The sequence below is a fragment of the Oncorhynchus tshawytscha genome, linkage group LG05 (assembly GCF_018296145.1).
Source record: "Oncorhynchus tshawytscha isolate Ot180627B linkage group LG05, Otsh_v2.0, whole genome shotgun sequence".
NCBI lineage: Eukaryota > Metazoa > Chordata > Actinopteri > Salmoniformes > Salmonidae > Oncorhynchus > Oncorhynchus tshawytscha.
Genome location: NC_056433.1, coordinates 31,583,894 through 31,610,541, shown reverse-complemented (window position 1 = coordinate 31,610,541; position 26,648 = coordinate 31,583,894). Strand labels below are relative to the sequence as shown.

At 41.5% G+C, this 26,648-nt stretch overlaps 1 protein-coding gene across 6 annotated transcripts in view; it reads right to left on the bottom strand.

The window, feature by feature from the left end:
- Positions 1–26,434, bottom strand: part of si:dkey-174m14.3 (uncharacterized protein LOC563117 homolog) — a 31,083-nt gene extending 4,649 nt beyond the window's left edge. The window contains exons 1-6 of one of the 6 annotated variants that reach the window (XM_024420666.2): positions 26,114–26,434; positions 17,206–17,430; positions 13,879–14,040; positions 13,541–13,607; positions 363–470; positions 10–90 (exon numbers count right to left, since the gene is read on the bottom strand). In XM_024420666.2, coding sequence (XP_024276434.2) covers positions 10–90; positions 363–470; positions 13,541–13,607; positions 13,879–14,040; positions 17,206–17,306 — 519 coding nt within the window. In that variant the 5' untranslated portion in view covers positions 17,307–17,430; positions 26,114–26,434. Of the gene's footprint in view, positions 1–9; positions 91–362; positions 471–13,540; positions 13,608–13,878; positions 14,041–17,205; positions 17,431–20,734; positions 21,493–25,512; positions 25,832–26,113 lie in introns of those variants that run through there. The other 5 variants (XM_024420669.2, XM_024420667.2, XM_024420671.2 and 2 more) reach the window with 5 other exon arrangements.
- Positions 26,435–26,648: the final 214 nt, after the last annotated feature.

Sequence of the window (26,648 nt, the reverse complement as noted above, 5' to 3'; positions counted from 1 at the left end):
AGGACTCACCTCAGAAAGCTGGGTCCTGTAGTGGGACTTGTTGCACTGGAGCAGCTGGGCAGCCAGGTTACAGTCCTTCCTGTACAGATCCTACAGGACAGACACAGTGTTGGAATGTGTTAGAAGAAAACATGTTCTTAAGAAATCATTCATTCTAAAGAAACACACTGCATTGAATTCAAGGATGAGCCAGAACCGGGACTTGAACTCTGGTGTTGTTCGGTCCAACACCTTATATAACGAGCTCCAAACCTCTTGGCGAAGATGCTAGGTGTTGTATACTAAGGTTGTTACAATACACTTTGAGGGTTGTGACCGTACTTTTGATGACCTATAGATCTGACCTCATAGAGTGCCCTTACATTGTCCTCCCTCAGTTTCTCAATGGTCAGCTTGGCCTCCATCAGGTGGTTGTTGAGCACGATGATCTCTCTGCTCAGGGCTCTCTTCTCGTCGTCATGGTGCTGAGACTGAGGAGAGCAAAGGCTCATGTCAGACTCACGTTGCAAATACATTGTTGTTTTTTCTTTGATTTCAGTGGCAGTGCAGTAGAACCCAGCCAGATGCCATACCCTACATATATTTGCTTATAATCATATCATGTGTAATCATGCTTAATTAAACACACATCACTTAAAATGGTCTAAAAGTATACAAGAGTGTCCCATCATTCTCTGTGCCTCAGGTCACACAGGACACATAATTCTCAGAGGCCTCAACTCGTGACTATCTTACCTTGAACTAGCTGAAACGGCTTAATTTCACTCTCTGTTCCAGACAACATGACAACGTAGCAGAAGTCTAACTATTCTCATTGTTCAACTGAACTTTTTATCAGTTTCATATCAACCATCTGTAAATCTGTAATGATGCATGTATATAATTCAGCATTACTTTATAATCTTAAACTTAAAAATAATAATTTTCCCTTTTTTGCTATTAGATGTAAATTCCCCTGTTTTGGGGACCAGCGTGGGTCTGGTACCGGTTCGACCAACATTTTTTGCTTATAAGTCGATATGTGAACACCATAGATGGAAATGGCTTGCTTGAGTGGTAGCCATGATTCTCATGGACACTGGAGTATGTCTCTTCTGCCTGTGTGAAGCAGGATGTGAAATCTAAAACCACTCCAAACTGGGATGTCCCTCCTACCATTTAATTCGCTCTTCCAACTCTCCATCAACTCCTGGCTGAACCCTACGTCACAGACACTAACAACGCATATGCCCGGAATCCTTACATCTTAACGCAGCAGGAGAGAGTGGTTTCAGAGATAGATTTATAGCAAGTAATCTAAAATAATTCATAGATTTTAAACAAAAAACACTTTATGATTAATAGGAAATGAAAGGCGAGTTCCTAACGAGTTCAGGAAGCCAAGCTAGAACTCTGAGACGTTCACAGCAATTGGGGCAGACATTTTGAACAAGAGAGACCTTCAGAAAATATGCACATTTCTAGCACTAAATATACAAATATGTATTTTACACTTGTAAGGAAGGTGAAATCATGTAGTTAGTTATTTTATAAATTGTTTATACAATATTTAGAAAAAATATATAAAATCGAGGAAATACATCATATGAGATTTTAATCTTTCTTTGAGTAGGCAGCATTATTAGTTCTTTTTTTATGGCCCTCTCATGATAAATAATTACTTTTGGGGATGACATCGATTACATTTTCGCTAACGTTTAGTTACATTTAAGAGGATTTATACCGTCCTGTTGGTGCTATTAGCATCTGGTGCTATTAGACTCTGGTGCTATTAGACTTTGCATTTTCACGACTATCTGTACCCCAAAGCTCTGTGGCCTCAATTCTTCTCTCTCTCTCCAGTCAAGTCAACTTATCAGAAATTACAGGTCTGCCTGCTTCACCATGAAGATTTATAACTCTAGGTGAGTAAATTAGGTGAAAGTCCACCAAGATGGCCCTTGCCTAAACTTGGCATTGTGTGCAGCTGGTCCCTCCAGAATGAATTATCCACACATCAGTTGTAAATTGAGTTGCATCTTCTAGGTGCTTCTACACTGTACCACTGAACTGACTGGGGCTTCTGACTGAAGCCGACTGTCCTTGCCACTTGCCAAGACGCTCTGGCACTCCCTTGAATAAAGATGGCAGAATATAGCAAAATCCTGGTTACCACTGGAGATTTTGAATTGTTCCAGAAGCTTATACTGTTTCGACTATGCCTGCCAAACCTCATCCTCCCAGTCCTATTCGCTAGTTTTATTTTTGTCCAAAAAAACCCAAATAAAATAAAATGTTATTTGTCACATGCTTCATAAACAACAGGTGTAGATTAACAGTGAAATGCTTACTTACAGGGCCTTTCCCAACAATGCAGAGAGAAAAAAATAGAAATATAAAAATACACAATGAGTAACGATAGTAACAATGAGCAAAGACCTTTCTTCTGAAGGTCATCAGTCTATTCTTGCTCTGAGAAATGAATGTAACGGGTGTCGTCGTCGGATGAGGAGGAATTGGACCAAAGCGCAGCGTGTTAAGTGTTCATGACTTTTATTAAACAGAACAATCAGAGACAACGATAGGCAGCTGTCCCTGATTGAGAACCATACCCGGCCAAAACAAAGAAATACAAAACATAGAAAAAGGAACATAGAATGCCCACCCACATCACACCCTGACCAAACCAAAATAGAGACATAAAAAGCTCTCTAAGGTCAGAGGTGCGGACTCTGGCCGCAAAACCTGAACCTATAGGGGAGGGTCTGGGTGGGCATTTCGCCGCGGTGGCGGCTCTGGTGCGGGACGTAGACCCCGCTCCACTTCTGGCTTGGCCCACTTAGGTGGCGCCTCTAGAGCGGGGACCCTCGCCGCCGACCCCGGACTGGGGACACTCGTAGCGGGCCCCAGACTGGGGACCCTCGTAGCGGGCCCCGGACTGGGGACCCTCGTAGCGGGCCCCGGACTGGGGACCCTCGTTGTGGGCCCTGGACTGGGCACCCTCGTTGTGGGCCCCGGACTGAAGGGCGACTCGGAAGGCTCCGGACTGGAGGGCGTCGCTGGAGGGTCCGGACTGGAGGGTGTTGCTGGAGGCTCCGGGCTGGAGGACGACTCGGGAGGCTCCGGACTGGAGGGCGACTTGGAAGGCTCCGGACTGGAGGGCGACTCGGAAGGCACCGGACTGGATGGTGTCGCTGGAGGGTCCGGACTGGAGGGTGACTCTGGATGGAGGAGACGTAGAGACAGCCTGGTGCATGGGGCTGCCACAAGGCCCACCAGGCTGGGGAGACCTACAGGAGGCCTGGTGCGTAGAGGAGGCACAGGATGAACCGGGCTGTGGGGGAGCACTGGAGCTCTGGTGCGCAGCCTTGGCACCACTCCTCCAGGCTGAATGCCCACTTTAGCCCGGCCCCTCCAGAGTGCAGGCACAGGTCGAAATGAACAGTCCCAGCGCACTGGAGACACAGTGTGCAGAGCTCATGTCCAGGAGTCCTGAACCCTCTGCTCCTCCATACCACGCTGCTTGGTCCTTTGGTGGTGGGTAGTTCAGTAACGGGTGTCGTCGTCGGATGAGGAGGAATCGGACCAAAGCGCAGCGTGGTAAGTGTTTGTGACTTTTATTAAACAGAACACTGAAACCAAAATGACAAAGTGAATAAACAAAACCGAAACAGTCCTGTCAGGTGCAAAACACTAAACAGAAAACAACTACACACAAAACATAGGTGGAAAAAAGCTACCTAAGTATGGTTCCCAATCAGAGACAACGATAGTCAGCTGTCCCTGATTGAGAACCATACCCGGCCAAAACAAAGAAATACAAAACATAGAAAAAGGAACATAGAATGCACACCCAAATCACACCCTGACCAAACCAAAATAGAGACATAAAAGCTCTCTAAGGTCAGGGTGTGACAATGAAGGCTATTCCATGCGAGAAATTGCCAAGAAACTGAAGATCTTGTACAACGGCCTTGTACAACTCCCTTCACAGAACAGTGCAAACGGGCTCTAACCAGAATCAAAAGAGGAGTAAGAGGCCCCGTTGCACAACTGAGCAAGAGGACAAGTACATTAGAGTGTCTAGTTTTAGAAACAGACGTCTCACAAGTCTTCAACTGGCAGCTTCACAGAGTACAGAGTATTAATTAGGCTGTTTGAGAACGTTTGAAGTACAATACCAACATACAGTAGCTACTGTCGTAGGTCAAAGCTGTGTGCTGGAAAATCTTGGTAGAGCATGGGTGGAATAGGCATTGTCGTGCTCATGTGAATTTCCTTTATTTTACTGCTTCAGACCAATGCCTATTCTCATTTAAAACATTGTATTTTGTTTTTAATTACCATTTTTACACCGGAAAGTGATTATATAACATCATTATACAACATTAGAATAATACAGCATAACACAGCAATACATTTTAATTAAGTAAGAGCAAACAACAAATAAAAATGGCAACAGAAATAATGTAATTGTTAGTATTCATCTAATATTAACAGCTGATTTTCCAGAGGGAAGCGAAAAACTAGAAACCCTTTTAAGCCAATATGGAGTAAACTGGAAACATTTTCCCTGATCTCTCTTTAGACAATTGAGCAAGCACCTGGAAAATACACAAATAATCAACATGTACCCATGAACTATGTACAAGTTTACTTACCTGTAAACAAAAGTGAGTTAACACTAAATATAACATTTACAACCAAATGCACATTCATCGGATATAGCCAACTTTGTAAATACAATTCACGGATGGCCACAATTGCTCTTGAGAAGCTATAGGTTTATGCAGGCTTTTTTGTTCAAGCCCAGTTCTACCACACCTGATCCTACTAGTCATGGTCTCGATGAACAGCTGAGTGGTAGAATCAGGTGTGGTAGCACTGGGCTTAAACAGAGAAGCCTGCATAACGGTGTGGATTGTCAAGAGCAATTTTGACAACTCCTTTTACAAACACTGCAACAAATGACAAATTGCTGAGAAACACCTGTAAAACAGTCATTAGACAAGTACAAACTCTGAAGAGAAATGATTGACATACAGTTTGAACAAATCTGAACTTGGATAGGTGCTCTAAATCCTTGAAAACAAAACTTCAGCTACAAATGTCCTAAGTAATGCTGTACACAGCTGTCCAACTCCAGTAAAAGAGCACAATGTCCTCATTTATAAATGGCAGTATAAACATGAAAACAGGTGGGAGTGGGAGTACTCACAGATTTGTAACAGAACACACATCTTAAGTATTGACAGTGGCAAAGTACCATGTGTACTGTGTGCATTTAATTTATTTGGTATAAGTCATTTGTCAGTTCCACATGGGCCAGCTTGCATTTCTCTGTGACAGGAACATGCCCACAATCCACCACTCTGCCATGAAGCACTGTGTCCCCGGGCAGTACTGTAGGGATGGCGTGCATCTCACTGATGAGGGCAACGACCTCTTTCTTCCTTGAGAGTCTGAGAGATGGTCTCTCCTCAGTTCTAGAAAGACGCACGCAGTAGTACACACCACCGCACTCACTGCCACTTCACAAACCAAAAGGCGCTTTTAAGAGCCACCTAATAAATGCAAAAAGCGCTGTGTGTCAAAACTATACACTAAAGAGAATGGTACAAATGTATCCTCCAAGATGCAAACCCAGGACCTTCAGTTCCAAAGGCAACTTGACACTCTAAAATGGACAGTCTGGTGATGACAGGAAGTTTTTATTTAGTTAATAACCTCTCTGGGATATGTGGGACGGTAGCTTCCCACGTCGCCAACAGCCAGTGAAAGTGCAGGGCGCCAAATTCAAAACAACAGAAATCTCATAATTAAAATTCCTCAAGCATACAAGTATTTTACACCATTTTAAAGATAAACTTCTCTTTAATCCAGCCACAGTGTCTGATTTTAAAAAGGCTTTACGGCGAAAGCACAACAAATGAATATGTGAGGTAAGCACCTAGTCACAGAAAAACAGCCATTTTTCCAGCCAAAGTGAGGAGTCACAAAAAGCAGAAATAGAGATAAAATTAATCACTAACCTTTGATGATCTTTATCAGATGACACTCATAGGACTTCATGTTACACAATACATGTATGTTTTGTTCGATAAAGTTCATATTTATATCCCAAAATGTATAAAGAGTTTACATGGGCGTGTTATGTTCAGTAGTTCCAAAACATCCAGTGATTTTGCAGAGAGCCACATAAATTTACAGTAATACTCATCACAAATGTTGATGAAAATACACGTGTTATGCATGGAACTTTAGATAAACTTCTCCTTAATGCAACCGCTGTGTCAGATTTTAAAAAGCTTTACTGAAAAAGCACACCATGCAATAATCTGAGTACAGCGCTCAGACAACAAAACAGCCATACAGATATCCGCCATGTTGTGGAGTCAACAGAAGTCAGAAATAGCATTATAAATATTCACTTACCTTTGATGATCTTCATCAGAATGCACTCCCAGGAATCCCAGTTCCACAATAAATGTTTGATTTGTTCGATAAAGTCCATCATTTATGTCCAAATACCTCCTTTTTGTTCACTCACGACGCGCAGGCAAGTCCAAGCAAAAGTTCAGACGAAAAGTTATATTACAGTTCGTAGAAACATGTCAAACGAAGTATAGAATCAATCTTTAGGATGTTTTTATCATAAATCTTCAATAATGTTCCAACTGGAGAATTTCTTTGTCTGTAGAAATGCAATGGAACGCAAGCTACCTCTCACATGAACGCGCGTGACCAGCTCATGGCACTCTGCCAGAGCCCTGACTCATTCAGCTCTCATTCCCCCCTCCATCACAGTAGAAGCATCAAACAAGGTTCTAAAGACTGTTGACATCTAGTGGAAACCTTAGGAAGTGCAATATGACCCCATAGACACTGTATATTTGATAGGCAATGACTTGAAAAACTACAAACCTCAGATTTCCGACTTCCTGGTTGGATTTTTTTCTCAGGTTTTTGCCTGCCAAATGAGTTATTTTATACTCACAGACATCATTCAAACATTTTTAGAAACTTCAGAGTGTTTTCTATTCAAATCACTAATTATATGCACATTCTAGCTTTTATGGCTGAGTAGCAGGCAGTTTACTCTGGGCACCTTTTTATCCAAGCTACTCAATACTGCCCCCGAGTCCCAAAGAAGTTTTAATTCACTCAGTAGTGATTGCGCGTTTATGTATCTTGCTTGATTAAAAATAAACCATCTAAAACAGTTGATTTGTTGAAAACAGATTCATTTAATCACGCAGCTAACCAAATGAGCAAGCATTTAGTTTTCTTTTGACGGCACGCTGCTGCAACCTGATCTCATAGCATTTCGTATTATTGTGTACCTAAATCTGAGACACTCCATTTAGTATATGTTATGTTTGAATGGTATGTATTAATTTGTGGACGCTCAGGACGTTACTTAACGACCCCCAGCACTCCAATCAAGCCCCAGGGGAAAAAGATGAGGGTATGTCACTTCTTGAGATGCAAAACAATATTGTAATTATTTTGACAGCAAAGATAGATGTAAGGGCAAATGGCATGGAGGACATGGTTGGGGTGAATACAATGAAAATTGAGACCATAAAAAAATCTATTGACTTTATCTTGGGAGAAGTGAAAACCTTCAAAAGTGACATGAAGAAAGTGGAAGTTGTCTGCCAGGAAAATGAAAGGAAGGTGGCTGAACTCGAGCAAAAGGTAAATGAAGCGGAGAGATACCAGCGCAGGTGGAACCTGAAGCTTCATTGAATTCTAGAACAGGCGGGTGAGGACATCAAATGCACAGTTGTTGACATATGTGGAGCTGTCATTCCCGAATCAAAAGCCAATCTTCAGGAAAATGTCAACATCTTTAATCGTTTGGGAAGACTTAAGGATCAAGACAAGAGACCGAGGACAACCATTATCCAGTTCACCAACAGATCTAAACAGGATCTTCTCTGGAGGCGAGCGAATAATTGTGAGTTCCTCATCAAGCAAAAATTGAGGTTCACGGAGGATCTGACCTTTGCGAACTAAGTGACACGAGAGAAACTGTGGCCGATGGTGGCTGCAGCTCGAAAGGCAGGGAAAACTGCATTTTTTTGTCGGTGCAAGAGTGATCATCGTTGGGAAAGAATTGCGGCCAAATCAGAACATTTGGGAGAGAGCCAGTCTAACTCAAACAGAACTGGTAGGCCTAAATACTGCCTAATTGCCAGGTGAAAAGTAGCCTTTTATTAAAAGGAATTCACACAAACACTTGAATGAGAAAAGGCTGACCTGAGAACTGGTAAACTAAACACTAACTATGGGTGAATAACTGCTTATTGTAAAGTCTACACATTGTCTTCCCCTTGTGGGAGTAAGAATACTTTGGTAACTTTATGACCAGTATTCGTTTGTTTTTTGTTGGAGAGGTTAATAAATGTGATGGAAATCCTTTTGAGTTACATATCCTTAGGAAAAGCTTATACTAGCATAACAAGGTTGTTGTTTGAAGTTTATGTCTTTACCTCTTTGTTCAACTAATGTCAGGTGTATTCATAATTTACTCAAACATAAGGCTATTTTCCTGTATTGCATATGGTTTAATGCAGACTTTTACTTTCTACAAGAGACTCATGCTTATTCTTCCGATTTAGGTTTTTGGAAAAATCAATGGGGTAACAATATCTGGTTATCATATGGTAACAACCACTCTGCAGGTGTTAAGAGGTGCATTTAAAGGGAAGGTCATCAGTAGTAAGACTCACCACTCTGCAGGTGTAACAGTGTTAAGAGGTGCATTTAAAGGGAAGGTCATCAGTAGTAAGACTCACCACTCTGCAGGTGTAACAGTTTTAAGAGGTGCATTTAAAGGGAAGGTCAACAGTAGTAAGACTCACCACTCTGCAGGTGTAACAGTGTTAAGAGGTGCATTTAAAGGGAAAGTCATCAGTAGTAAGACTCACCACTCTGCATGTGTAACAGTGTTAAGAGGTGCATTTAAAGGGGTCATCAGTAGTAAGACTCACCACTCCGCAGGTGTAACAGTGTTAAGAGGTGCATTTAAAGGGAAGGTCATCAGTAGTAAGACTCACCACTCTGCAGGTGTAACAGTGTTAAGAGGTGCATTTAAAGGGAAGGTCATCAGTAGTAAGACTCACCACTCTGCAGGTGTAACAGTGTTAAGAGGTGCATTTAAAGGGAAGGTCATCAGTAGTAAGACTCACCACTCTGGACGTTGGTTCATTTTAATAGTGAATTTCAACAGTGAAATGTTTCTAGGGAATATTTATGCGTCCAACAACAAACAAAACAACAGGATATTATTTCAAGAATTTGAAGAAGAGATTAATAGAGTTATGTATAGAGTACAGAGTGTATTCCAGGATATCAAATTTATTTTAGGTGGAGACTTTAATTCTCTATCTAATGTGATGATTGACAGATATCCCCCTCCTAACAGATCCAGCATTGTTAATCCTGAGATTAATAATCTATGTCTTGGTCTTGGATTAGTCGATATTTGGAGATCTAAATATCCTGATAAAAAGGAATTAATTTGGAGTAACAAGGACATGTCCAGACAGTCAAGAATTGACTTCTGGTTGATTTCTAATTCATTAGATAATACTATAGTCAAGGTGCATTGAAACATCAATTCTTACTGATCATAAAGTTATATTCTTATCTTTAAATATTAATGGATCTGAAGTTAATAAACCAAAATGGAGTTATTGGAAACTCAATAGTAGACTGTTGGAAGATGATAATTTCAAGATGGATGCCAAAGATATTATACAAGAAAATTGGAGGAAAGCCCAACTATTTAAGTCTTATGGAAAATATTGGGATTTATTGAAGTATGAAAGAAAATATTCTGAATTTACATCTACAGTGGCTTGCGAAAGTATTCACCCCCCTTGGCATTTTTCTATTTTGTTGCCTTACAACCTGCAATTAAAATAGATTTTCGGGTGGTTTGTATCATTTGATTTACACAACTTGCCTACAACTTTGAAGAGGCAAAATAATTTTTATTGTGAAACAAATTAGAAATAAGACAAAAAAACAGAAAACTTGAGCATGCATAACTATTTACCCCCCCACAAAGTCAATACTTTGTAGAGCCACCATTTGCAGCAATTACAGCTGCAAGTCTCTTGGGGTATGTCTCTAAGCATGGCACATCTAGCCACTGGGATTTTTGCCCATTCTTCAAGTCAAACTGCTCCAGCACCTTCAAGTTGTATGGGTTCCGCTGGTGTACATCAACCTTTAAGTCATACCGCAGATTCTCAATTGATTGAGGTCTGGGCTTTGACTAGGCCATTACAATACATTTAAATGTTTCCCCTTGAACCACTTGTGTGTTTAGCAATATTCATAGGGTCATTGTCCTGCTAGAAGGTGAACCTCCGTCCCAGTCTCATATCTCTGGAAGACTGAAACAGGTTTCCCTCAAGAATTTCCCTGTATTTAACGCCATCCATCATTCCTTCATTCTGACCAGTTTCCCAGTCCCTGCCGATGAAAAACATCCCCACAGCATGATGCTGCCACCACCATGCTTCACTGTGGGGAAGGTGTTCTCAGGGTGATGAGAAGTGTTGGGTTTGTGCCAGACATAGCATTTTCCTTGATGGCCAAAAAGCTAATTTTAGTCTCATCTGACCAGAGTACCTTCTTCCATATGTTTGGGGAGTCTCCCACATGCCTTTTGGCGAACACCAAACGTGTTTGCTTATTTTTTTCTTTAAGCAATGGCTTTTTTTCTGGCCATTCTTCCGTAAAGCCCAGCTCTGAGGATTGTACGGCTTAAAGTGGTCCCATGGACAGATACTCCAATCTCCTCTGTGGAGCTTTGCAGCTCCTTCAGGGCTATCTTTGGTCTCTTTGTTACCTCTCTGATTAATGCCCTCCTTGCCTGGTCCATGATTTTTGGTGGTTGGCTCTCTCTTGGCAGGTTTATTGTGGTGCCATATTCTTTCCATTTTTTAATAATGGATTTAATGGTGCTCCGTGGATGTTCAAAGTTTCAGATATTTTTTTATAACCCAACCCTGATCTGTACTTCTACACAACTTTGTCCCTGACCTGTTTGGAGACCTCCTTGGTCTTCATGGTGCCACTTGCTTGGTGCTGCCCCTTGCTTAATGGTGTTGCAGACTCTGGGGCCTTTCAGAACAGGTGTATATATACTGAGATCATGTGACACTTAGATTGCACATAGGTGGACTTTATTTAACTAATTATGTGACTTCTGAAGGTAATTGGTTGCACCAGATCTTATTTAGGGGCTTCATAGCAAAGGGGTGAATACATATGCACGCACCACTTTTCTCTTTTTTATTAAACAAGTCATTTTTTTCACTTCACTAATTTGGACTATTTTGTGTATGTCCATTACATGAAATCCAAATAAAATTTAAATTACAGGTTGTAAATGCATCAAAATAGGAAAAATGCCAAGGGGATGAATACTTTTGCAAGGCACTGTATTTATAAGCTTAATATAGATGGCAACGAAAATGAAAACCCCAAAGATATTTCAAAATATGTTTCGTAATTCTATGGTAGCCTTTATACCAGTAATGCCTGTCCTACTAGTGACATATCTGCCTTTCTAGACTCTGCCAAAGACTATGCAAAATTCAGAGATGAAATACATTTATCTATGTTGTATTCATAGATAAATACAACAAAAGTCTCGTGATGAATTTATATTAATGATTTTTTTTTTAATGGATCAGCAAGTTAAAATTGAGCAAATCTCCAGGGAATAATGGCCTTATTATTGAATTATATAAATATTTTCAGGAGGATATTGTTGTATTTATATTTAATCTTTTTAAGGAGGATGTTGACTTAGGGGTCCTGCCTGTTTTTGTGACACAAGGCCTCATCTCTGTAATCCCTAAACCAAACAAAGATCCTATGATGTTAGAAAATGTACATCCATCTTTGCAGAAAGACTTAAAAAAGGTCTTGACCAAATCATTGATGACGAAACCCAGACTGGTTTTATGAAGGGCAGACATATATATAATACTATTCGACTAGGTTAGGTGGTTGTGACCCAGAGACTCTTGACCATTTATTTTGGGACTGTTCTTATGTCAGAAGATTTTGGAGTGAGTTAGAAGATTTTATTTAAAAAGAAACGACTATTAATGTTCATTTGAAAGACTCTGATATTATGTTTTATTTTGATCCAAATGTTATGGACACTGATTTAACTTTCATTGTTAATTTGTTTATCTTTCATGGAAGATTCTTTATCCATTAAAAGAAGTGGGCAGAGAACAAACCCCTCTTCACATTATTTAAGATAGAATTGAAATATTTTTTAAAAAATGATCAGTAAATGTAAAAACCAAAAAGGAATACGCACCATAACTTTTTGACAAATTGAAAATGTATTCGATATATAATATCCTTGTCTGTTAGGTTTATGTACTCTTGTTTGTATATCTCTGTTTTTGTATTTGTTGTGTTCATAATATATATTTTAAAAATATATATATACATATATATATATATATATATATCACAGTTTGATATACAATGAAACCCTTTGATAAATGAGTCTGTCCCTTTACGTTCCATGAAACAAAGACCCTCTCCACTCCTCCTTGCTATCCAGCCAGGTCACCTGTAATACAATTCAGTATTCAATGTCCATCCATGTATGAGGACGTCGGGAGATGACGTGGAAACCGGCCATTAAGGGAAACAGTGAGCGCTGTTACCTTCAAGTAGGTTTTGGTTTTGCTAGGTTGTTGTGGACAGCGATGTTGGATAGGCGTAAGCATCTGCCTCTGATTCCAAAGGTTGCAAGTTTGAATCCAGCGATATAAAGTTTTTTTCTGATACTTTTGTTTAAAGCCTATCCCAAAATGTAGCCTTTACCTTAACAATTCAGAGTTAATGCCTAAACCTAACCTTAAATACCTCAACATTTTTTTTAAACAACTTCAAAATCGAATTCTGACACGAGACAGCGAGAGCTGGTTGTGCTATCAGCCTGCAACATCTTAATGTTACAAACTCTTAACAAATCCAGAGAGGGGACATATTCAGCTGTCTATTCGTAGTGAGAAAGAAGACACATGATGATCATACAATGCTGGGATGGCAGGCTGGTTAATTGTACGCTTCCTTTAGAAAAGCTGCATCTGACAAAAGATGTGAGTCGCAGGGCTAGCCCAGAACAATAGGCTCACTATCATCCTGCCATAGGAAGGAGGACAAGCTATTGTAAAAGGCTGTAATTAACGTCAGTGGTACCAACAGCTAGTGTATTCATATTCAAATCCACTGCTCAGTGCTTTTCACTACCTTTTCTGAAGAGTAAAGGCCACTGCTTGCTTAGACACGTGTGCATGTACACACACACACACACACACACACATACAAGTGTACACAAATATGCATGCACTTTTGCGCATGCGTGCTCTCTCACACACACACACTCACACACGTAAGCATGCAGACACACACCTACAGGTACACACAAACATGCATGCGCATATGCACACACATACACACACGCACACCCATGCAAGCACGCATGCACACACACTTCACTTACATTTCTATGGATCTTATCCTCCAGATCCTGGTTGATCCTCTGCAGTGCTGAGTAGCTGCTTTGTATTCTACCAGGAGACACACAATGACACCGGCTTACCAACTCACACTATTAATAATTGAACACTTTCTGCACCCATTGGGTTAATGATGTCTCTGCTATGTATCCGTCATGATAATGTACCACAGTGTTAGTTTTAAGGCTTTACCCTTAAGAGGTATTCAAAGACTTATTGTGAATGTGACTACCGGTATAATATGGGGCATATTTCCCGAGAGATGAACGCACAAATCAATGCAATGAGATCCATGAGGGTGTGGTTTTGCAGCTTGGCACACCTGCGTAGTTTGTCTGTGAACTTGTCGAGTTCCTCCTGGGCGCGGCGTAGCTCTGTCTCCAGGTACTGTCGGGTGGAGTCAAACTCGCTCTCTAGCAGCTCCAGCTTGTGGGTGGTGTAGGACAGACGCTTCCGGAGGTCCTCCTTCTGCTCCTGCAAAGAGCTGTGAGGAACACAAACACACACCAGGCATCAGCCATAGTTGAAGTAGCATATTACAAGGGTATACTTCATGTTATATTATATGCATATACTGTATATTTTATGACACGTGGAGTATAAATAAGATATAATGGGAGTCGTGTGTGATGATTCATGAACATCATGTATCATACAGTGGTGATGTATAAATGAGGAGGAAGCCCATTAAAAGCAGAACAGATATATACAGTATTTTGTGTAAAGGAGACATATGAATAATACATATGAGACTCCACGTTATGATTTTATATGCAGCTAAGGTACAGTACATTAAGGTTTGGATGTCTTTGGCTTCCCAATAGCATTCAGCTCTAATACCTAATAATCTACAACCTTGCTGCATAGCACAGAACACCACCATCATCAGCCAGAGTGGCTACAGTGGCTTCCAGGATCACGTTCAACTAAGGTTTCGTCCCAATTGGAACCCTATTCCCTATGTAGTGCACTACTTCTGGCCAGAGGGCTCTGATCAAAGTAGTTCATTCTCTGGAATGAAATGTTGGTGTTCTGTATATTTGACTGTGATATGTGGTTGTCTCACCTAGCTATCTTAAGATGAATGTACTAACTGTATAACTCTCGTCTGGATAATAGCATCTGCTAAATGACGAAAATGTCCTAGGTCAATTTTTTACATTCATATCTCATATTACTGTGTTGATTAATTTTTTTTGTAAAAAAAAAACAATATATATTGATGTCACAAATGTTTGCACTGTTTTTTTAATTGAAGTTGTAGTTATTTACCATATATAGCATTTTGCAAAAAAACATGACTATTTGTGTCTCTGAAATGAAACCAGTGATAGATTTCAAACAAATACAGGGAAGTCCGACATTTTTGACACCGTTAATAAAGATGAGCAATAATGACTGTATAAAATAAATAATTCAAATATTGAACAATATTGTATACTCCTAAAATGTGGGGAAATGTATTATTTTATACTAATACAATTGCTCAGAGAAAGATACATGAATGGTAAATAATGTATTGTGAATCATTAATAATGATGAGTGAGAAAGTTACAGAGGGTCAATGATCATACCCCCAAGACACACTAACCTCCCATGTTATTGGTAATGGTGAGAGGTTAGCATGTCAGGGGGGTATGATCTTTGACCCTCTGTAACTTTCTAGCTCATCATTATTCATAGTTCATTCAGGGTTATCGGTAATCTTGGTAGCATCCACATTAATGTAGAAGTGTTTAGAAACATATTATATTCTTATTCATAATAAAAGTGACTCCAAAATGACACAATACAGAATTTACCTTTCATTTCTTATTGGGATATAAAATAATTTGAAACACAACCAAAACGAACTGCAAATGCATCCAACAAGTTTGTAGAGTCACAAGCTTGATCTAGTGATTGCGTGCTAGGAATATGGGACCAAATCCTACACTTTAGACTACTTTATTTCCAAAAATCTCTACGGATGTCAATAATTTTGACCCGTCACTTTTCGAGATAAAAATATTCTCTTTCTCTGAGCAATTGTAGTCGTATAAAATATTATAATTTCCCAATTTTTTGGAGCATACAATATAGCTCAGCATTTTAATTATTTATTTTATACAGTCATTATTTATCAAAGGTGTCAATAATTTCAGACCCCACTGTGCATGTTTGTTATTGAACAACCCCATGCCATGATTAGATAGTGAAAAATCACACCAATCTCTTTCATAAGTTCTTCATACAATAAAAGCTAAATTACCAACATTTCTGACAATGAATATATAGCTTTTTGGAATTCAGCTTTCCAATATGGTTCTATGAACTGTAATCTATCCCAGGAATATATGTTGACGGCTCAGATTCATGGAATAGTGATCTCCAATCTGTAATTCACTGAGACAGCACCCTGTGGACTATTTATAGAGCCTCGGCACTACCTGGGATTCAATGTTATAAAGGGTAAGTGTGAGAGGTAAAAGGAAACGTATCCCTCCCCCTTTTGATGGATCTGAGTGTCCATGGCAGGCTAATGGGCCTGTATTGATGGACAGATGGAGGAAGGATGGTAATGACTATCTGTCGGGAGATCACAGATAACGGAGAGTGAGAGAGAAAGCGAGAGTGAGAGGGAGAGAGAGAGTGCAAGCGGTGAGAGATGTGGTCACCCCGCTCTCATCCCTCTATCTACTTAACAAGATCATAGAAGGAGGGAGAGGTTGCGGGTTCAGACCAAGATAATGTAAGAGGATGAAAATGAAGATGTTTCCTTTCAACAGTGAAGTCCCTAAATTAAAGGGTGATACAATTTTCATTTAAATGTTTTTTTTTTTCAATCATGGAGACGTCGGTATCTTGAATTAAAATGAATAAAGTGACTGTGTAAATTACATAAATTCACACGACCAATGCAAACACATACAAAAAAAACGCTCCAATCTACATTCCAAACACACAGACACACACACTACTACAGCACACACACACAAAACACAACCACCAAAGCCAGACGATACACATGCAAAAAAAGCTCTATAGCTTCAAATTCCCATTAAGGCAAGCAGAGCGTGCACTTAACACATGAGAGAAAACTAAGCTATTGGTTCGGAAATGAAAACAAAAGTCAGTGGACTGATAATACCATTATTCACTCCTAATTGCCTAAAGTGTTGAATGTTAATCATTTCCAGACAATGCTCCGGACACCATTGCACTTGCTCCAAGTCTCACACCTAATGGTTTCTGACTAACTGGAATAACAATACCCTAATATTTGAATAGCATCCCATTCTCAAGTCAACGGTTACTCCAATGTGTTTTTGCAGTGTTTGAATGCTTTTCATGCCATAACAACCCCCCTTGCAATACGATACATGGCACAACACAGGTGTTTGTTACGTGACAAGAGAATGAGCTTATAACGCCAATCACACATTAGTGACCTCTGGAAATGGCCACTACTGAGTCACACGGTAATGAGTGCTGTCATTTCAATGGCAGTCGGCGATGAGTGAACGATGAGGCGGGATAATGACTCTGTTTTTAAGGAAGAACACTTGAGTTGTTCAACACCACTTCACAAAGATGGGGGGGGATGGAAGGACCCCAGTGGCGGATGGAGGTGATGGATGGAGGGATGTTCTGCAGCATTCTCTCTTACCTCTTTTTCTGATGTTTACTGCCATTTCGGGAAACTTTTAGGGCCGTTTTTCCGACATATATCTTTTTCATGGTTTGTCTGCTGTGTTCGCTCCCTCTCATGTGCTTTTTTGTTTTCGAATCGTCGGAGGGAGTGGGGCCTATTTTTCTCGTCGGGGGGGGGAGGGTCAGTTAAGTTTGCCCTGTTGAGTGAGTTGTCTGAGTGAGTTTTCTACCTCTGTTGTTCCTGTCAACAGAGCAAAGAGACAGTTCAGCAGCCATTAAAAACCACAACAGTGATTAGACCAAATCATCCAAACAAATTCATTCCTCAAGTGTACGTGCAGTGCATACTGGGAGAAACGGACACATCTTCACTTCTTCACTCTCTAGCGTTAAAGCCACTATGACAGGGGTAATGGACTTGCTCCGGCAGGGCCCACTTCTGTAAACATTTCTGCTCCCGTCTCGAATGGGTCCACAGCACAGGTGCAGCTGTCATCAGGCAGACAAATTGTGCGGGTGATGAGAGGAGACAGACTTCGGCTTGATCAAAGCACCTCCGGGTTTAGAATAAGATGGACTCTCAAGCCAGCGAAGCTCAAACACAGCCAAAGTGATGGAGGGCAATAGTGGGCCTTATAAACGTCACACTAAGGCTGGCAGATAGATGCATACACATACACGCACGTGTGTACATACAAACATACAAACAGATGCACGAACACACACAGATACTGTCATTGAGAGATCATTTGTTATGCCCCTTGAGTTGAGGTGAGTCAGGGAGACTTGTATTCCTCCAGATGGTGACAACTCACCCTCACGACTGGGGCCTCAACTCCAGCTGCTCCCCTCTGAGTCATCACACACAATGTGTGTGTGTGGGTGTGTGGGTGTACGCGCGCGTGTGTCTCTGTGTGTGTTTGCGTGTGTACATACATTTGTGTTCATGTGTCTTTGTGTGTGTGCATTTCTTAATGTGTGTGTGTGTGTTTCCTAGTGTGTGTATCACACCAAGACTCCCACTAAATCTAAGCCTCCCTGGGAGAGAAATTAACATTGTTTTCTAGCTGGGAGGTAACGCACAACTTTCACTGACACACGCACACATTTCTCTTGGTGTCAAACTCCCTCACTAAGTCTCCTCTGAATGCCCTTTCTGACCCAATCCTCTCATATCAGAGAAAACATACACTGTTCTCGATTCAGATGGAGCTGCAGCTGCCTCCCACTCATGTGCCATGCTGACATTTCAGAGAAGGGCTGAAAATGAAGGTATTGAGAGCAGCGAGAGGAGGAGGGGTGATGAGGGGATGAGGTGGGAGGGAAGAGAGAGAGCAGGGGCTGCAGGGGAGGAGAGGGCCTGCTTTTCAGATCTGCCATCCTGCAGTAAAGAGGAAGAGGGAGAGAGAAAGAAAGAGGAAGACGGAGGGGAGAGAGAGAGTGAGAAAGAGGGAGAGGTGATGAGAGAACGAATAAATGAGAAAGACAGAGAAAAAGAGAGAAAGAACGAAAGGGAGCGATGAAAAGAGAACCAAGCATGGCTCCCATCACTCCGTCTCTCCCTGCACTCGTCTACCCCGGTAGACCGATTAGCTGGCAGGAAAGCCCTGATCGCAGGCCCAGACTCAGCATTAAAGCGGAAGCCCTGAGTGGCTGCCTAGCTGACTCATGTGGCTTGCCTTTAGACAGCCAGAATATCTGCCCTAACCACACAGCCACGGCTCTACTCTATGTCACAGCCAGACCACCATGGAGCCAAAGCTCTATTCGGTCCCGCAGGAGGTAGACAATCTGCAGGATCTGCCATGAGGGGTTTCCTTAACACATGACTTGACCAGTTAAAGCAGGGCTCCAGGACCTATAACCAAGGGCCAAGACTCTTTACTGCCCACATATCCAAAAATGTGGGCACAATCAGAATGTGGACAAGATCAGGACAAAGGACGCATTTAAGAACCAGGTATAAATGGGGCTGTAGTTTCCATTTCCAAGCTACCACATCCTACTATTTCCTTACCAATAGCATTGGGCTAATTACTGGGAGAAGGGATTTCATCCACTGTTGCTGGCACTTAGGTAGGAGAAGGGGTTATAGTCAAGCCACAGATCCTGGGAGGAATTTGAGATCAGCAGAATGTCAAAAACCTGATGGAACCAATGTTGTAAAAACGACACAAGCAAAAAAACGACACGAGCAAGTGTGCTTACACACCCAAAATGGAAAACAACACACGCACACACACACACAGAGAGAAAACAACACACACACAACGGACGGAAAACAACACATGCACACACACACAGAGAAAACCACACACACACAACGGACGGAAAACAACACACAAACACATGCTGTTCCGAAATCAAAACAGCCTCTGCCCTCAGGCATATAATACACGTTATGGTGCCAAGCAACCCTACAGGGAATTCTCCATTCTCCTGGAATTTGATTTGTTTTCCCAAAGTTACACTTAAACTGAGATGTACAACTTTTCTGGCAGAGTAACACTGAGTCACTGATTGTAAAAACAGGTCATTCTTTCAAAAGGAGGTTGACTTTGTCACACATTATGAAAGCCCAAAATTATATAATTAATTCAAAAGGCAACATATCGTGGAAAATATTCAATACTTGGACAGATTGAGACAAACAGTTTATAGAACTGGTTAAAGTCATGCAAAATACAACATACTCACACAGAGAGACCTGCACAACACACTGTTTGTGACTGTGGCTGAAATGGACAGGGAGTGATTAGGCACATTGCTCGGAGGCCTGTGTGTTTATGTGTGTGTGCGTGCGTGTGAGCGTGTGTGTACTGTCTGTTCACGTGTCCATACACAGGATACTGTAGGCCCCAAAAGAAAAGACAGCTCAGGAAAAAGAGGATGCCCCCATAACAAGTCGTCATCCTAACTCAGGAACAAAGGATGTTAGTTTCATTTAACCTAGTCCAGCATAAAACAGCTATTTCAATGGAAATTCTCCATGGAGCGTGATTTCTAATCCAAGACTAGGCTTAATCTGAGTTTGGGAAACCAGGCCGTTGTTTGAATAACAATGCAAAGAAAATAAATGTCAAAAGCGAGAGGATCAACATCTCCTTCGCAACCTACGTGTAGGCTTACATTATTAGTGAGCCTAGCCTTTCCTCAGGTACACCAGCACCCCACAGTTTCCACCCATGTTGACCACCCGTTTAGGGTGGAGGGGAGACAGAGAAAGAGAGACGGCATGAGAGAGAGAAAGAGAGAGGGAGCGGGGAAGAGTAATGATGGTATTGAGACACAGTAATGCCCCGCAGAGGATCTGTCAATATCTCACATATTATGAGTGAGAGAGAACGAGAGAACGAGAAGATTGAGAGAGAGAGAGAGAGAGAGAGAGAGAGAGAGAGAGAGAGAGAGAGAGAGAGAGAGAGAGAGAGAGAGGACCAACCGGTGACAGGTCTGTCTTCTAACGCACTGAGGCGTGTTTGAGAAGCTCATTAGCGAATAGCCATCTAGCCCAGTCCAGTCCGCGAGACAGCCTCTACCCAACTCACCAGTTCTGCATTCAACACTGCATAGCTCCTCACTCCTACAAACCATGACAGGGCCATAGGTCCATCTCTCGATAAAATGTACATCTACTACGTCCGGCTGAGGCCAAAATACATACAAGGAAATTAGAGACAGAATGAGGAAACACAGTGGAGAGATTTCAACACATTTCATCATTTTTTGGCTGGGAAACTGGGGTCACTGGCACGGTAGCTCTGAGTGAGGCACTCCGGGAGTTGGAGTCAAATCTGTCTGTAAATCTACTTTTTTTTACCCTTTGCCCTGCTACTCTGTCTCTCAAACAGTGATTTGTGAGATGATAGGAAAAAACGGTATGTTATGGAATGAAGGTTACCGTAACAGTTCTGTGCAGGTTGATGTTTATTGTTATAAGTCTTGTCTTGGAGGCATAACTGATTGATTTCCCATTAGATAGGCCAGCTGTAAAGAAAACCTTTGCCATTTATGGTCTTAATGTAAGGTTAGGGCTAGGTATTAGGGTTAGCAGTGTTATTAAGGTTAGGGATGGGTTCAAAATCAGATTTTAGAACTTTGTGGCTGTGCCAGCAAGTGACCAGTCTGTAGAGCTGCCTCCAGAACAACATTAAGGATGAAAAATACAAAACTGTGATTTCTGTGGGTTTAATCCTGCCCACATGCCCACACCTGGCAGCACCCAAGTAATCATCAATTCGGAGCGCAGCTGCACGAGACCTGATCGTAATGCCAATGCTCAATTTGGTTTGACATTCGATATCTCTATGGGGGTAGTTAGGGACAATCAGTAAATTACACAATGTACATGGGACAATATTTTTAAATTCCAATCCCTTAAAAATCTCAAACACAGGGCCGTAACTACAAGGAGATCGTAAAAATGTATATATTTTCTACACACTAAAGAAAATCAACTATTTACTTAAAAATTATATTTATTTTAAGTAAATGGGAATGCCTAGTCAGTTGTACAACAGAATGCATTCAACTGAATTGCATCTTGCACATTTAACCCAACCCCTATGAATCAGAGAGGTGCAGGCTGCCATAATCAACATTCACATCTTCAGCACCCGGGGAACAGTGGGTTAACTGTCTTGCTCGGGGTCAGAACACCCTATTTTTACCTTTTCAGCTCGGGGATTCGATCCAGCAACCTTTCGGTTACTGGCCCAATACTAACCACTAGGCTACCTGGTTAGTCAGGTTGGAAGGGTGGGCATATAACCCAAATGTCTAGCAATTCGTAACATATCATATGTTTTTGCAAATTCGTAACATATTGTACGAATTGTAATTCGTAACATATCATACAAAATGGATGATAGACTTCCACTACTTAATACATATCAGACCAAACGTGACATATCGTACTAATTGGAGTGTTCCGGATTTACTTTTACTATGTTACGTTTACCCCAGTGTGCAGGTTGTTTTAGCAGCACATCCACCCCTCTCTCAATCGGCTAACTCCGCCCTCTCGTGGCTCAGGCTGAGGGCCTGAGACATGAACTGAACTACCCCAGCTCGGAGTAGGCTCAAGTAGGTAACTAGAGATGCTGCTGACAGTCTGTGTGAGATGCTGGACAAAAGGCCATTTTAAGATGATGGACAAAAGGCCATTTTGAAACCGTCCTGAGACTCCTGCCATGTGTACAGACATCCCCAAACAAACAGAAACACAAATCTCTAAGAATGGGCGCACAAGTGGGAAATCGTCATTTATAGATACAGTCAGTCAGGTGACTAGCTACTGGCAGAGACTTCTATTGCAGTAACGTTGAAGGACTCTGGCTAGTCTTACTTAGCCAGCTACTTGTATGTGGAGGTGTATTTTACAACTGTTTAATCAATTCAATCAATCAATCAATATAACATTGAAGTAAGAAGCTAACAATAAATTATATGCAGTCATTGCGTTAAACAGAGCCTACCTCAGCAGGAGGGAAAAAAATAAGCTACTAAATTCTCATAATACATTTTGAATTCCAGAGAGTAGGCCACTGGTGAGACAGTGGTGAGGCTGAGGCAGGGTGCAATGCATGCAGGAGGAAGCAGAGGAGACAAAGAGATAGGAAAGAGAGAGAGAGAGAGAGCCAGAAAGAGAGCAAGCGAGAGCAAGAAAGCAAAATTTGGCTTGTCACCAAAAGCACTCACAAACTTTTACAGATGCACAATCGAGACCATCCTGTCGGGCTGTATCACCGCCTGGTATGGCAACTGCTCCGCCCACAACCGTAAGGGTCTCCAGAGGGTAGTGAGGTCTGCACAACGCATCACCGGGGGCAAACTACCTGCCCTCCAGGACACCTACACCACCCGATGTCACAGGAAGGCCATAAAGATCATCATGGACAACAACCACCCGAGCCACTGCCTGTTCACCCTGTTATCATCCAGAAGGCGAGGTCAGTACAGGTGCATCAAAGCAGGGACCGAGAGACTGAAAAACAGCTTCTATCTCAAGGCCATCAGACTGTTAAACAGCCACCACTAACATTGAGTGGCTGCTGCCAACATACTGACTCAACTCCAGCCACTTTAATAATGGAAAATGGATGTAAAAAAATGTATCACTAGCCACTTTAAACAATGCCACTTAATATAATGTTTACATACCCTACATTACTCATCTCAAATTAATATACTGTACTCTGTACCATCTACTGCATCTTGCCATCTTTATGCAATACATGTATCACTAGCCACTTTATATAATGTTTACATACCCTACATTACTCATCTCAAATTAATATACTGTACCCTATACCATCTACTGCATCTTGCCATCTTTATGTAATACATGAATCACTAGCCACTTTAAAGAATGCCACTTTTATGTTTACATACCCTACATTGCTCATCTCATATGTATATATTGTACTCTATACCATCTACTGCATCTTGCCTATGCCGTTCTGTACCATCACTCATTCATATATCTTTAGGTACATATTCTTTATCCCTTTACACTTGTGTGTATAAAGTAGTTGTTGTGGAATTGTTAGGTTAGATTACTCGTTGGTTATTACTGCATTGTCGGAACTAGAAGCACAAGCATTTCGCTACACTCTCATTAACATCTGCTAACCATGTGTATGTGACAAATACAATTTGATTTGATTTGATTTTTCGAGATGGTCACTAACAGTTACCACAACTACAAAGTCCTAGTTATGGCTAAACCCCACCTATTTTTTTTACAATTCCTCTTTTTAATATCGTATTTTAAACCTAACCTTAACCACGCTGAAAGCCTTTTCCCTAACCTTAACCTTAATTGAAGACCAAAAAAAAGCACATTTTTGTTTTCATGAATTGTTTCGATATACAGCCAATGTTGACTTTGTGGCTGTGGTAACTAGTGACAACCGGTACCCTGAGAAAATCTGTACTATTCTTATCAAACAAGTTAGGAAGTGAATAAAATAAGATATGATTCAATAGGAACATCTCCACATGGTCTATCTTCCCTATAGGTCTACATGAACATCCAATCAACATGTAATCGACCAGCCTTGTAAAGATAGGGGAGAAAGAAGAGGGGATAAGGCCACAATCTCTGCTCCTGATTATGAAATGTTTCTTTATGTCAATCGTGTGTTGTGAAGCCAAAGACGAGAATAGAGAATAACTTTATCGTCCAATGTAAAGTAGATGTGGCACTTGTGATGTTGTACTGTATAATTAAAATGCCAAACAGTTAGCGGCTAACACCGGTCACAGAGGTGACGATAATCAATACTGTTTGGCTGTTGGTGAAACAGTCCATCAAATGAATTTACCCTCCCTGGTGTTTTGAAAAGCAATTTAACCTCGTAAATCTTTAAAAAACTTTACACAGTGTATTATAGCCTAGGTATATAGAACTACATGTTGCAGCCAGTCTACCAAAACACAAGAGAAGACTCTAGCTGATCTGATGGAGATGTAATGATGTTGCATTAAAAATGATATAATTGAGGGAGGAACAATAATATTTTACAGAGGTAATCAAATTTACCAGGACTAAATTAATAACATGAGAGGGGTATGAGAGGTTTATAAGGACTGTTCGTAGGGCAAGAATACTTTTAGCTAGGTATCACTATTTAATCAATTCATTAAATGTATTTTTCACAAAAGTGCTTTACAGATACAGAGCCAGAACCCCAAAGAGCAAGCAGTGGTTGGGAAAAACTCCCTAGGAGGCAGGAACCTAGGAAGAAACCTAGAGAGGAACCAGGCTATATAGCTCTTGTTCTCCCTCTGAATGACAGTGCACTGAAAAAAATGATTTGTGGCTTCGCTGAAACCACAAGAGACTTCCCAGAACAATATTAGAATATCAGAGTGCTAAAACACCACAGACACATCCTAGTTCACGCAACAAACCTTTAAGCACCTTATTAGCAAGCCTTTTAGCCAAGCCTTTTCTATCGCTTTCAGAGGAGGACAGTAGGATGTGTCTGTTGTGTATTGTTTAAACACAATATACGCCACTTCTTATTTGACAGGTTCACTGTATTGAACAATAAGCCAGAAAAACAATCGGTGGTATAACTGTACCAGTGTAAATGCATATAAGTGAAGCTACATGCTCTAATGAGGCATTCTAATAGTATCCTTAGCAAATCATGAACTGTATTATCATTGCAAATGCTACACAAGCTCTAAGCTACACCGATGTGAAGCAAACTGAAACTGCGCAAACGTACCAATAAATCACACACAGACAGACACGCACACCATGCCAACCCCAGGTCCCAAATCAAAGACGTTCCCTCCGTTGAAGAAGCAGTACCTTCCGCTGGTGCTCACACAGAGCCTCATTGTGAATCGCTGGTGCTGGTGATGATGACACAGAAACCTGGCTGCCTGCTGCCTTCTGCCTCCGCTCCTCGCTGTTTGTGTGAGGGGAGCAGTGCGGAGGGTGTGTGTGTGTGTGTGTGTGTATATTTGTGTGTGTGTGTATATTTGTGTGTGTGTGTATATGTGTGTGTGTGTGTGTGTGTGTGTATGCTAGGGCTTCTGGTGAAAGCCCTGCTGTGTGATCCAGAGCTGGTTTACTCAACTCCGATAAGCGTGGAGAAACCCCCAGTTGCGGAGGAGAGGAGAAGTGGAGAGAGGGTGGAGAGAGGGAGGAGAAAGAGAGGGAAAATAGAGGGATAGAGAGAGAGAGGGGGGGGGATAGAGAAACGAAAGAGAGAGAGGGAGGGAATATAAAGTGATAGAGACAAAATGAGAGAGATGAGAGAAAAATAGTCAAAGCTAGAAAGAAAGAGAGAGAGGAAGAGAGAGAGAGAGGGAGATAGAGATGGATCTGAGGGGGCTGCTTCGTGCTTCGCAGGCAGGCAGGGATAGAGGTAGGCAGGGAAGAACAGAGAAAGAGAGCGTCATTTTACCTTACAGTGTTCATCTGCTCATCAGGAACCTACAAGGAAATCACAGGAGATTAGATGAACGGACGAGTCCATTGGCCCCGTAGACTACTGCCAAAAGCATTGCTAGTCACAGTTGAGTAGCAACACACTCAATCACACACACACATTTCATTTCACACTCGCACTCTCCGTTTCCATCTCTGCTCTCTCGTCCTCACTCACTCCCGCTCTCTCTCTTTGTTTTCTAAATTCTCTCTCTCCTTTCCTCTCTCTCTCTACTTCTCGCTATCGCTCATGCAGAGAGCACGTCAAGCTATATCTGCATTTAGCAAAGGTGTGAAGAGAACAATCCTGTCATATTAAGAGGGGGAGAGAGAGAGAGAGAGAGCGAGAGAGGAGAGAGAGAACAAGAGAGACTGCAGATACATAGCAACCCCCCCCAATAGATGCTGGCAGTGACTCAATATCTATAATGAGCTGAAGGGAAAAGAAAGAGAGCAAACAAAGATATAAAGAAAGAGAGGGGAGAGAGAGAGAGGAAAGAGGGAGAGAGAGA